The following is a 12824-nucleotide window of genomic DNA, read 5'->3' on the forward strand; positions in this document are numbered from 1 at the left end:
AACTCATTCTTTGAAGCCAATATCACCCTGATACCTAAACCAGACAGAGACACATCGAGGAAAGAAAATTTCAGACCAATATCCTTAATGAACATCGGCGCAAAAATTCTCAACAAAACTTTAGCAAATCGCATACAAAAATATATTAAAAAGATAGTGCACCATGATCAAGTGGGTTTTATCCCAGGGATGCAAGGTTGGTTCAACATCCGGAAATCAATAAATGTCGTTCACCATATCAGCAGATTAAAAGTTAAGAATCACATGATTATTTCAATAGATGCAGAAAAAGCATTTGATAAAATACAGCATCCCTTCATGCTCAACACACTAGAACAACTTGGGGTAGTGGGAATATTCCTTAACATTATAAAGGCCATCTATGCTAAGCCCATAGCCAATATGATTCTAAATGGTGAAAAACTGAAAGCATTCCCCATAAAATCTGGAACAAGGCAGGGATGCCCTCTTTCACCACTTCTATTCAACATCGTTCTTGAGACTCTAGCCAGAGCAATTAGACAGACCAAAGAATTTGAAGGCATACAAATTGGAAAAGAAGAACTCAAACTATCCCTGTTCGCTGATGACATGATTATATATTTAGAGGAACCAGGAAATTCCACCAGAAAACTCTTAGAACTCATAAGTGAATTCAGTAAAGTAGGAGGTTACAAGATCAACGCTCATAAATCCAATGGATTTTTATACATAAGTGATGAATCTTCAGAAAGAGAAATTAGGAAAACTACCCCATTCACAATAGCCTCAAAAAAAATAAAATACTTGGGAATCAATCTCACAAAAGAGGTGAAAGACCTCTACAATGAGAACTACAGAAAACTAAAGAAAGAAATTAAAGAAAACCTGAGAAGATGGAAAGATCTCCCATGCTCTTGGATAGGAAGAATTAATATTGTCAAAATGGCCATACTACCTAAAGTGCTATACAGATTCAATGCAATTCCAATTAAAATCCCAATGATGTACCTTACAGAAATAGAGCAAGCAATTATGAAATTCATCTGGAAGAATAAGAAACCCAGAATAGCTAAAGCAATCCTCAGTAGAAAGAGCGAAGCAGGGGGTATTGCAATACCAGATCTTCAACTCTATTACAAAGCAATAGTAACCAAAACGGCATGGTATTGGTACCAAAATAGAAAGGTAGATCAATGGTACAGAATAGAGGACACGGACACAAACCCAAATAAATACAATTTTCTCATACTAGACAAAGGTGCCAAAAATATGCAATGGAGAAAAGATAGCCTCTTCAACAAATGGTGCTGGGAAAACTGGAAATCCATATGCAACAGAATGAAATTAAACCCATATCTCTCACCCTGCACAAAACTCAACTCACAATGGATCAAGGACCTTGAAATCAGACGAGAGACCCTGCATCTTATAGAATTAAAAGTAGGTCCAAACCTTCAACTTGTTGTCTTAGGATCAGACTTCCTTAACAGGACTCCCATAGCACAAGAAATAAAAGGAAGAATCAACAACTGGGATAGATTCAAACTAAAAAGCTTTCTCTCAGCAAAGGAAACTATCAGTAATGTGAAGATTTCATCTCACCCCAATTAGAATGGCAATTATCAAGAACACAAGCAACAATAGTTGTTGGCGAGGATGTGCGGAAAAAGGTACACTCATACATTGCTGGTGGGGTTGCAAATTAGTGCAGCCACTCTGGAAAGCAGTATGGAGATTCCTCAGAAAGCTTGGAATGGAACCACCATTTGACCCAGCTATCCCACTCCTTGGCCTATACCCAAAGGACTTAAAATCAGCATACTACAGAGATACAGCCACATCAATGTTCATTGATGCTCAATTCACTATAGCCAGATTGTGGAACCAACCTACATGCCCTTCAGTTGATGAATGGATAAAGAAACTGTGGCATATATTTACAATGGAATATTACTCTGTCATGAAGATAGATAAAATTATGGCATTTGCAGGCAAATGGATGAAATTGGAGAATATCATGCTAAGTGAGATAAGCCAGTCTCAAAAAGTAAAGGACGAATGATCTCGCCGATAAGCGGATGAGGACATATAAGGGGGGGTAGGAGGGGTTAGGGTTAGGGTTAGGTTGCGGGTTAAGGATAAGGAGGGTGGTAAGAATGTAGGAAGGAAGGACTGTATAGAGGGAAAAGAGGGGTGGGAGTGGTTGGGGGGAAGGCAAAATAAATAACAGAATGAATCAAACATTGCCCTATGTAAATTTATGATTACACAAAGGGTATGCCTTGACTCCATGTACAAATAGAGAAACAACATGTATCCCAGTTGTTTAAATAATAATAATTAAAAAAAGAAAGTTAAAAAAAGAATTTAATTTTATAAATAGAGATTCCTTCAACTTCAATGATTTAAAATTCGTTACCCAATGAATTTAAAGATTTCTCAACTGTTAGGAATTGTAATACTCTTTGCTTTATTTTGGATATTGTTGTTTTTCTGAGAATTTTATTATATACTTTGAAATGATGACTGACTGAAGTCTTTATAGAACTAAATGCCTATATTTTGATTCATTTACATGTAAGGGATGAAAATTGAACTTAAATAATTTGGGTTTTCCTTAGATGTGCTTCTAATGTAATCTCTGGTATTTTCCATGAGTGTCTTATAAATTTATGAAGACATTAGAGACCAAACATAGTTGAATAAAATTCACAGAAAATTCCTATTAAAATTTTATTTTTGATGAAGATTTTGGCTGAAATAGGGACATTGGTGAATTTCTCTTCTTTCTCTGATGAAGCTTTGATGCTCAGGTACCTTCTTCCTTTTGGTCTGTAGGTGGCAATATCAAACCAGAAATGCTCACAACAGTCAACCATGAGAAGACATCCAACCCTAAAATTGTTTGATTGCATGCAGATGTTATGTTAAAAATATAGTAATGTGTTGCCCAAATTTGGACATGTAATTGACCCCAACCTTGATGTATCCCCATATTTACATATATTCGAATGGCTGCCCCAGTTTTTTGTTATGCCCTGGGTGAGGCCTTTGGGGATTTCCCCTATCTCTCCCTTGCTGACTTGCTTAGGTAGCTTCTGTCCCTTCCTGGGAATAATTTTCTCCCTTACAAAAATGCCTACCATCCTGTGCTTCAGTGTAGTGGTGTAGCCTCCATGAGGGAGAGGATTCCAAGAGGGAGCCAGGGGAGGACAAGCATTGAAACTAAGACAGATCTGGATCTCACTTCCATCTGTGTTGTAGCAACTACCACAAACACCCTGTGTACTATTCCTCTTCTTAGTTTTATTCACCTTCTGTTTACCATTGTTGCCAGCAATGTTGACTTTGAGAAAACCTCAAAGAGCTGTATAATTCTTGGGGGGTAAGAGCCTAGGAAAAATTCTGAGCCTCAATTCTGTTTTGTTTCTGTCTTTGAGGAACCAGGGAAAAGAAGGAGAATGGTCACAAACAAAATGTGGTAGGGACAAGAAAGAAGCAGACAGCCTACTCTTGGGCCCTGTATAAATGAAAAAGGGAAAATGGGGCTCCACCCAAACCAGTGTGAGTGGCATCCCTGGGATTTTCCACTGACCAGAAGTTGGGCCTTCCAGCTCCTCTTGCTTCACCTACTCTTTCCAGGCCACAGAAATTCCCATGAAAGGCTTGTGGGAATGGAATGAAATGGGAAGCAGGAATCTTTAACCTTCTTTTAGGGGGAGTCATGATCTTTCAAATTGAAAATCTACACAAAGATTTCACAGAAACACTGTTATATGAGATGGTTAAGCTCTGTAGTGCTATTAAAAGGTTGAATAGTTTTCAACCTTTTACCCAACCAGGAACATAAAAGAACCCCATCTGCCATGTATTCTATGAGATGAATGCATGTTGAGCTTCAAACAGCATTTGTACATTGACAACTGATTCTATTGTATCATATCACATATACAGAACATGTTAAACTTGAAAAACAAGTCTTAACCCACTGCTGTCTCAAGCAGACCATTGAAATTATAAACTGCATTTTAAAGACTGATTGTTCTTTGGTATAATGATACATATTTGTATATAATTATATTAATTTGTGTACTAAATTTATTTGTGTAAGTACAATGTGCTTTTTAGGATCTGCTTATAATAGGCAGTGGCTATGTAAAACAGTTTTTTTCTTTCATTTCAGTAGCAACATTTTATTGTCTGTGCAATAGCTCCTGTTTTAATCTAAGGCAGTGAGCTCATATTATATTGAAACACTTAAAAAATTGTTTAAGTTGGCTGTTGTGGTATACACCTGTAATCCCAGTGGCTCAGGAGGCTGAGGCAGAAGAATCACAAGTTCAAAGCCAGCCTCAGGAACTTACCAAAGCCCTAAGCAACATAACAAGAACCTATCTTAAAATAAAAAATAAAAAAGACTGGGGATGTTCCTCAGTAGTTAAGCACTCCAGGGTTCAATCCTTGGTACCAAAAAATACATTGTTTAATAATATTTATTAAGCCTAGAAGTTAGTATGCTGAATCGAAAGTAATAATAAAATACCCATAAGCATTTTATTTTAATTGCTATAACTTTCATCAATTAGAGTAGAATGTTGAAGATGTAGCAGTCATTTAGTCATGGAAAGAAAACATAGGACTTATTTACCCAATTGAAAAGAAATTAGGAAAGTGATTTTCTCCAAATTGAATTTCTACTCAAATGCACTCTCCAAATCTGAGTTATTTTCCTAATTATAGTTTACATATGATGAATTTTTAAACCTCTTTATGTGGCTTATGCTCTTGGTTAGAAATTAAATATCAATTGCATTTTCCTAAAGTTGGAAATCATGGGTCCTAGTACTTTTTAAAGATCAGATTCTAGCAAGGTGTCTTGGAATAATGATAATAATAATAATGCATCTATTGACTAAAGTGTTCACAATCCTATTTTGTAGTCAGACAGGGTGGTATCATGGAATGACCTGAAGTTTTAGCTTCAGACCTGATTATGAACCCAATTATAACCACTTACTAGCTATTACTCACCCTTGATTCTCAGGTTTCTCATCTGTAAAATGGAGATAACACCTATGCCAAAATGCTGTTGTGAATATTAAACAGGAATAAATGCATGCAAAGATCTTAGCATAAAATTGTAGCCTTAACAACCCCACTGATTTAATCAACATGATTTTATTAGGAAGTAGGTTTTACAAATGAGTCATTTGAGGCTCAGGCAGCTCACCCAGGGTCACCACATCTGTTTTCTGACTCTAAGCCTAGGGCACTTCCTACTTCTCAGCTCTTCTAGAACAAGACTGTGAAAACCAATAAAATGCTTAGAAGCAATGGTTTGATGTGACCACCCAGATGTGATCTAGTTTTCACTAAGACAGCCATTCCTGCCTTTCTTCTCTCTCTTTTTAAATTAATTTTTAAATTAATTTTTTATGGTGCTGGGGATCAAACTATATCAATTCATTTAAAAAACATTTTTATATTTTTATTTTTATGTGGTGCTGAGGATTGAACCCAGTGTTTCGCATGTGCTCTGTCACTGAGCTACAACCACAGTCCCCCTTTCTTCTCTCTGACATATGTGTGCTAATGCATGATTCCAGGCTCATGATGTCTCAGTTACTCACAGATGCCAAAGGAGGAAGAGTATTATTAATAGGGATCCCCTGTGATCCCGTATACTTGATTACCAATAGCAAGTTTCTTTAAACACATTTTGTAACCTGTGGCAACATACCACAGTTAGAACCACCACAAGATATGCTCTAGGAAGAGTAAGTAGGTCACTTCTCAGTAGGTGGTTCTTGTTAGGGAGTAGTGAGAAAGTTTTTTGCGACCTTTAAGTCTAAAAAGTTAATACTTGACCTTGTAAGCACTCAGAGTTTTTTTATTATTATTTATTTATTTATTTATTTATTTATCTATCTATCTATTTTGGTCTCAGGGATTGGTCTCAGGGGCCACTTAACCACTGAACCACATCCTGAGCCCTTTTTGTATTTTACTTAGAGATAGGGTCTCTCTGAGTTGCTTAGTGACTCAGTAAGTTACTACTGAGGCTAACTTTGAACTCACAAACCTCCTTCCTCAGACTCCCAAGCTGCTGGGATTACAGGTGTGCACCACCACACCCAGCTCAGAGGTTTTTGAGTAGAAAAGTAGTGGGACTTCAGTGGTGGTCTGCAGGATGATTTGCAGGTGAGAGTCTGGAAGCTAGGAGATGTGTTGGTCTATTGAAGCAAGCCAGATTTGGATGCAGTAAACGCCTGGATTTAGGCTGTAGCAGTGGAAATGGAGAGGAATAAACAGATCCAAAGATACCTGGGACTGGCTGGATATGCATGGGCAACCAAGGAGGTCAGGGAGTCAAGGGAGAAAGCAAAAATTTTAAAATATGTTGTCAATTAGAACAAAATATGTTGTCAGAAGTTTTCTTTCTCTAATTCTATTCTGCTTAAATATATATTAAAATGGTCTTGTGGCCCCAGGACTCAACACCCCTATGAGTGGAAAGGAGATAATTTGGAAGCATAGGCTGAGAGTTAAACATTTACAGGATGTAGTTCACAAGCTATTATTAAACTTTTCACCATGTTGCGCCCCTCTGGAAGTGTTCAGGCATTCTGCAACACTGGGTTCAGATCCTAAGCTAAGTGACTTTGTGGGGAGTCTTACCAACATGTTGCTCTCTGAATGCAGGACTTGATTCTAGAGCACTTAGTGAGTAGCTAATCTTGGTACTTGACCAGCAGCACATAGCTAGCGTTCAAAGTGACTAAAAATATATATATTTTTAACCTTAATTTGAGGGCTTCTGATAGTCTGTATGCCCCATTCCACTGGGTGCAAGCTCCTGAAGGGTGGGGATTTTTGCTTCGTTCACTCCTATATTCCCATCAGAGAACAGAGCATACCAGGTAGTAGATTCTCAATCAGTAAGTGTTGACTGAGTTAAGTACATCAAGGATCACGATTGTCTGGCCCACCATGACATCATGAGTCCCCTTTCTGGGCATAGGGCCAATGGCAAAAGAATAACTGAATAAATGTTGGTTGAATTGAATTGAAATAAATGCAACAACATTTGGAGCAGTGAAATAAATTTTTATCTGGTTTTATATTGTGGGAAATACAGTAAAATAATGTTAGAGTGATAACTCTTGGGATATTCAGCAGTAACAAAGCTATGTTCATTTTTTGATAGTGATGATCTGGAACAATTTATGGAAAATCAAGGTGCATCCAGCCCAGGTATCCTCATTTTAACCACAAGCCTCAGTAAGCCATTCATGCGACTGGAAAAGTATGTTACTCTCTTACAAGAGCTGGAACGGCACATGGAGGTAAGGCAAGGCAAGATTTTCTAAGGGCCTGTACCTGCATGACCCTCTGCTTAGGGAAGCAGTCAGTTTGCCCCCCAGACTAGCCTTGATGAGGATACAGAAAATGTCTGTTTCAAAATTTACTCAATCCAATCTTTGCTCTTCCCAGGCTTCTAGTTCACTTCTTTATGCAACCAAGTAAGATCCCTTTTCTGTTGTACCAGATGTTCATGATCATTCTTCCTTTCCCTTCTTCCCAAGTCTTGGTTCTGTTTCTTGCTTCAAATCTATATTTACTTAGGTTTTGTTTTGCCTTCTCATCTGTAGATGGTGATTCAGTCAAAATCAGATCTAGAAATCTCTGTTGTTCTGGTGTATTAACCAAATGTATTGTGGGAGATAAAGCAAACCAATGTCAGAAAATACAAAGAACATATTCATTGTAGACAGGAATATTTATCTCCACAATATTGCAATCATGCACCTTTCTGACTCGGGATTACAGAGGATGATTCTGGTATTCCTTAAAGATTAGTCAATGGATCCAATATTAATGCATTTCTCCATGCATCAGTACATCTACATTAAAGTCTCCTCACATTTTGGTTTATAAACTTATAGTTTACTTGGCACAGTTGTATAATCTTTTCTAAGTATTAAGATTTGTGATGAAGAGTGATCATTGAATCATTTTTCATCAAGAGCCAAAATCCTGTTGTGATTAAAAACCAGTCAGCAGGGATAGCTCCTTGAGCTGTTCTTTGGCGATTGTGCATGGGGTGTGGAGGTGTGGGTGGGAGAGGAAGGCCCCCTGGGGGAGGCTGCATTTACCCTAGTTGCTCTTCCTGTGTCTGGGGGAAGGTTTTGAGGTTTTAAAAGGGTTGATTATCTTTAAAACAAAAGGTTGCACGCTGCCAGGCTTGTCAGCATTTGTCAGGATTGAAATCATGTACTCTGAGCGAAACCGCATTCTCAGGGTGTTTGACCTGCCTGAAAGCTGGAGGCAGTGGGGAGCAGGTGAATAAAGCCTGCTAGAAAGAAATTTCTGTTAGGGCTCTGGAAGGTGTTGGCCTCTGGAGGCCTTTCCATAAGTAAACCAGTTGGCTGAACCGTTTGAGGTTTGCCCCTCCTTGCTTATCACAAAAATCCAGAAACCAATGGCCTAAGTTTCTGTTACTTCTCAGTGCTAAGTACAAATACACATTTAATTTGGGGAGAAAATAAAACCCCAAGCAGTAAGAAGATGCTCCTACTGCCCAGATCCTCTATCTCAGCTTTCCTTGTAGTGGAGCCTGTTTCTACCCCTGCCTTCAAATTGTTCACATTGTCTTTGGCTGCCTTTCATTACCCACCTTCCTATAAGACACCTCCTTCCTGCTAGTTCACCAGTGGTGAGACGCTTTATCAATACTTCCGATTGTTGGTCATGATCACTAGCTAACAGTAGAATGGAACCTGAAATTCAGTTGTCAACTGATTTGGATGATGACAAATTTTGTTATAAAGGAATACAAACTTACTTTCCATGAGGAGTACTATTCTTGACTTGGATCAGACCCCAATGCTATTCAAGTTCAGCTCTGTATTTTGTCACCCAAAACTGGTTGAGCAAATTGCATCTTCTTACTGCTCCAGCTGAGTTCCAGAGGTTAGGTTTACATACACTTAACATACACCCCCCAAGTGAGGTATAACCCCATATACCTCAAGGTTAAGTATACTATATGACCTAACACTATCCCTCTGGTAATTATTTAATTACCATATTTATTATTAAATATTTATTATCTAAAGTATAAAAGCAAAACAGGGAAATGGGAACTCTTGTTTCAGTAATTATACCTACTGTGCTATTACTAAATATACGCTGTGTTACCTACGGTTTTAAAAGTTCAGTATACTCTATGCTAATTTAAAGATTAAAGCATAGACCAACATTTGGAATCTCAGTACCTTAAATTTTCTTTTGGTTCACTGTTCTTTGACTTTACCACAGGTGTAGACTTGTGTTATCAGTACTACAGTTGGGATGATTCTGTTACTTCCCAAAATTCTTGCTTACTATGGTTTTGGGGCCGCACCTTCCTCCCACCTGGAACCCCTGGCTGCTGATGACCCATTCTCTGCTAATATTGTTTTCAATATTTACTTTGTATAGGATACTCATCCAGATCATCAGGATATTCTGAAAGCAATCATAGCATTTAAAGCGCTCATGGTAGGTGATGCTGTAAGTGGAGAATGGTTGTTCTTCATTTTGTGTATTTTGTTCCTGCAAGAATGATTTGTGTGTAATATTTTCTTCCTTATGCAAAGGTTTTCTGACATTTCATGACAGTATTGCAGTGATTGTTTCATTTCATTTTGTCCTCCAAAAATCATGCTTACCTATAAAAGGTTGCCAGGCTAAATATATAAAACAATCGCATTTGAAGTCTTGGCCACATTAAGCATTGATGTGTAGGTGGGGTGTTTCCTTTTGTCTTTGTCTTTACCCCCTTTGCTCATCCTATGTCTGTGTAACTCGTCATTCACTGATTGGCATCAATACTGGAATCAACTATGTCAAAGGGCTTGAGTTTGTTCTTTACATATGAAAAAGAAATCCTTTATAAAAGGAAAAAACCAATCTACTAAAATACAATTGCTTTATATAGATTGCTACCAAAGATACTGTAATCTTGTATCTCAAACATCATGGTTAATGTGTGTTCTTGAACCCACTGATGTAAAACCACTTGGTGCCATTTTAGAAGGAAAGAAAACCTTATTTTTGGTGATGGATTAAGTTTAGCTATATTTTTGACATTTCTGCTGCATTCTAAGTTATTTGGATCAATGTTCAGTTATTGTTCCTTGCTGTAAGTTTGTGATATGATGTTCACCATTACCTCATTTATATTGCTGTTAAAAGATCAGTAACTGAACAGACATTATTACCTCATTTACATGTATGACTTCATGATCCATGTGATCCTGTGATATGTATAATCAGAAAAATGAGAAATTACACTGTATGTATGATCTATCAAAATGTATAAATGCATTCTACTTCCATGTACAACTAATTAGAACAAATAAAATGAAAAATTTTATAAAAGATCAGCAATTGGCATATTTATGGTTAAACAGCAAGTTGAAGACCAGAGTAAGGTATTAGGTTAAAATCATTGCTGTTGTAGTTTAAAAACAATCAAATACTGGCAGTTTTACATGACTCAACCTAATAGAACAGCTCACTGAAACCCATGGCATTTATTGTAATTTGTCTCTTATTTCTCCCATGTAAATGGAATGTAAAATGCCTCTTTGAAAAAAAAAAAAACTGCAGTTATTTTTGATCACATAAAACCTGCTTTGGTGGTTGTAGTCTGTTTATTTGTGGTATAGTTGCAGGAAAGTATCTTTACAATAAATTTATTTCTTCAAGTCTCCATTTAACTGAATGAGGCAGCAGAGATTGTGTAGAAAAATCACTTCCAAAAAAGCTATTACATTACAGTCATTTGGAAATAGTAACATAACTAACCATATGCTTATTTTTGTATTCAATTTGGAATGAATGCTGTTAAATTACTCTTAGATGGCCTCACACTTTCTGAAGCAGGGATTTAAATATATATATCTAATGTTCACACTGCACATAGTATTGGCAAACAGTAAATTGTTTCTTGGTTTGAATTTTTTCAGTTTGTCATCATGAAATTCAGTTGTCTCTTTTTTTTTTTTTTTTTTTGGTGCTGGGGATCGAACCCAGGGCCTTGTGCTTACAAGGCAATCACTCTACCAACTGAGCTATCTCCCCAGCCCCAGTTGTCCTCCTTTTTTCAATCCTTTTAGAAATGAAAATTAATTTAGTATTTTTTATCACAAACTACTATTGCTCCGTGTATCCAGCATGTGTTTTATTATGAGCTCAGTTTGATTCCCTGTGGCATAAAAAATGAATTTACATTCTTTTTGCAAGTCTTTTTTCTTACCCCACCCTTTTTTGTGTGTGTAGTGCTGGGGATTGAACCCATGTGAAGCAAGCCCTTCACCATCTGAGCTATATCCCCAGCCCCTCTTTCTATAACTCTTGTAGCTTTTTTTGGTTTTTGTTATCATCAGGATGTTTCCTTGATGGAAAATGAACATATGCTAGAAAAACAAAATTGCTTTGTAGTAACTAAAGCTCTGTTTACACAAAGATAGACAAGATGGTGAGGAGCTAGAGCAGGGTAACAGCCTACAGATCTAAATCTACCAGTTGTTTTCCTGCCTTTGCTTTATGTCATTCCACTACTTGTCCTTCTAGACTTCTTACAAAGAGGGACAAATAAACCCTTTCTACCCTTCTATCTTGATACTTTTTTGACATGAAAAGTAGCTCATCCTCATACAGCTATTAAAAACTCAAGGCTAAAGACTGAGGGTAGTGTATCTTCTGTCAGGAATTGGTCTGGTCAGAGCATTCAAGATGAAGAATAGTAGGATTCAGTGGGAATGTGAGAGGCAAATGTCACATCTTTCTTTGATCTTGTTTTAAGTCTGATAACTTTCACTGATCTATTTCAGAAGAATTCCTATTCCACTGTGCTGTGTTTTGGTTCTGTAGGGACAGTGCCAAGATCTGAGAAAGAGAAAACAACTGGAGTTGCAGATACTCTCGGAACCTATTCAAGCATGGGAAGGGGAGGATATTAAAACCTTGGGAAATGTGATTTTTATGTCACAAGTATTGGTGCAGTATGGAACATGTGAGGTAAAGTGCTTCAAATCTTAACATTGTTTCTTCTTTTATATTTTTCTTCCTTTATTTGTCCTTTCATTATGTTGAAATGCTTGAGCATTTAAATCAGAAACCCATTCTTTGCTCAACACTCTGCTAGGTGCTAGGTGCTAGGTGCTATGGTAAATAGAGGGAATGAACAAGCAGTGAGCTTTGCTTTCAAATAACTCATTAAAATAGATTAAAATGCAGGTTGCAACAAGAAAACAAACCAAATAGCCAGCAGTAGAGTTCGTAGAAATTCAGAGAAGGGAAAGACCAGAAAGACCTTATGGAGACAGGACTGAAGGAGGAAGATGCCAAAAAGAAAAGGGGAGGATAAAGTAGAGGTCATTTTTATTTCAAGAGAGAACAAGAATGTGGCTTTTTTCTGTAGCACATTAAGAAAACCAGACACCGGGCATCAGAAGAAGCATTTTAGACATAGTGAAAGAAAAGGTTAATTGAATCAGGTTTTGAAGAACATTGAATATCAGGCTAGAGTGGTTTAGAGTGATGCAGCAAGCAACAGGAAATAATGAAAGAGTACTGAGTAGCATAAAAACCTAATGAAAGGGCTGTTTGACGCTTAATCTGGTGAACATATATATCAGGTGAGGATGGAACTAGAAACAGAAAGGGCAACTAGAATGGGAAATGAGAAGTGCCTCCAGGCAAGGTGGTGACAGAGGGAATAGAACATAAGATGCAACTCTGAAACATGTTTAAATGGGAAAGTCAATGGAAAGGGGTGACCCATAGGCTAG

General features: G+C 37.4%; 1 protein-coding gene across 11 annotated transcripts in view; it reads left to right on the forward strand.

Moving 5' to 3' along the window:
• Positions 1-12824, forward strand: part of ARHGEF6 (Rac/Cdc42 guanine nucleotide exchange factor 6) — a 130704-nt gene that overhangs the window by 99644 nt on the left and 18236 nt on the right. For all 11 annotated transcript variants that reach the window (XM_079124589.1, XM_079124591.1, XM_079124588.1 and 8 more), the window contains 3 exons: positions 7190-7328; positions 9466-9525; positions 11905-12051. In XM_079124589.1, coding sequence (XP_078980715.1) covers positions 7190-7328; positions 9466-9525; positions 11905-12051 — 346 coding nt within the window. The remainder of the gene's footprint in view (positions 1-7189; positions 7329-9465; positions 9526-11904; positions 12052-12824) is intronic.

This window comes from Sciurus vulgaris (genome assembly GCF_902686455.1).
Source record: "Sciurus vulgaris genome assembly, chromosome: X".
NCBI classification, from domain to species: domain Eukaryota; kingdom Metazoa; phylum Chordata; class Mammalia; order Rodentia; family Sciuridae; genus Sciurus; species Sciurus vulgaris.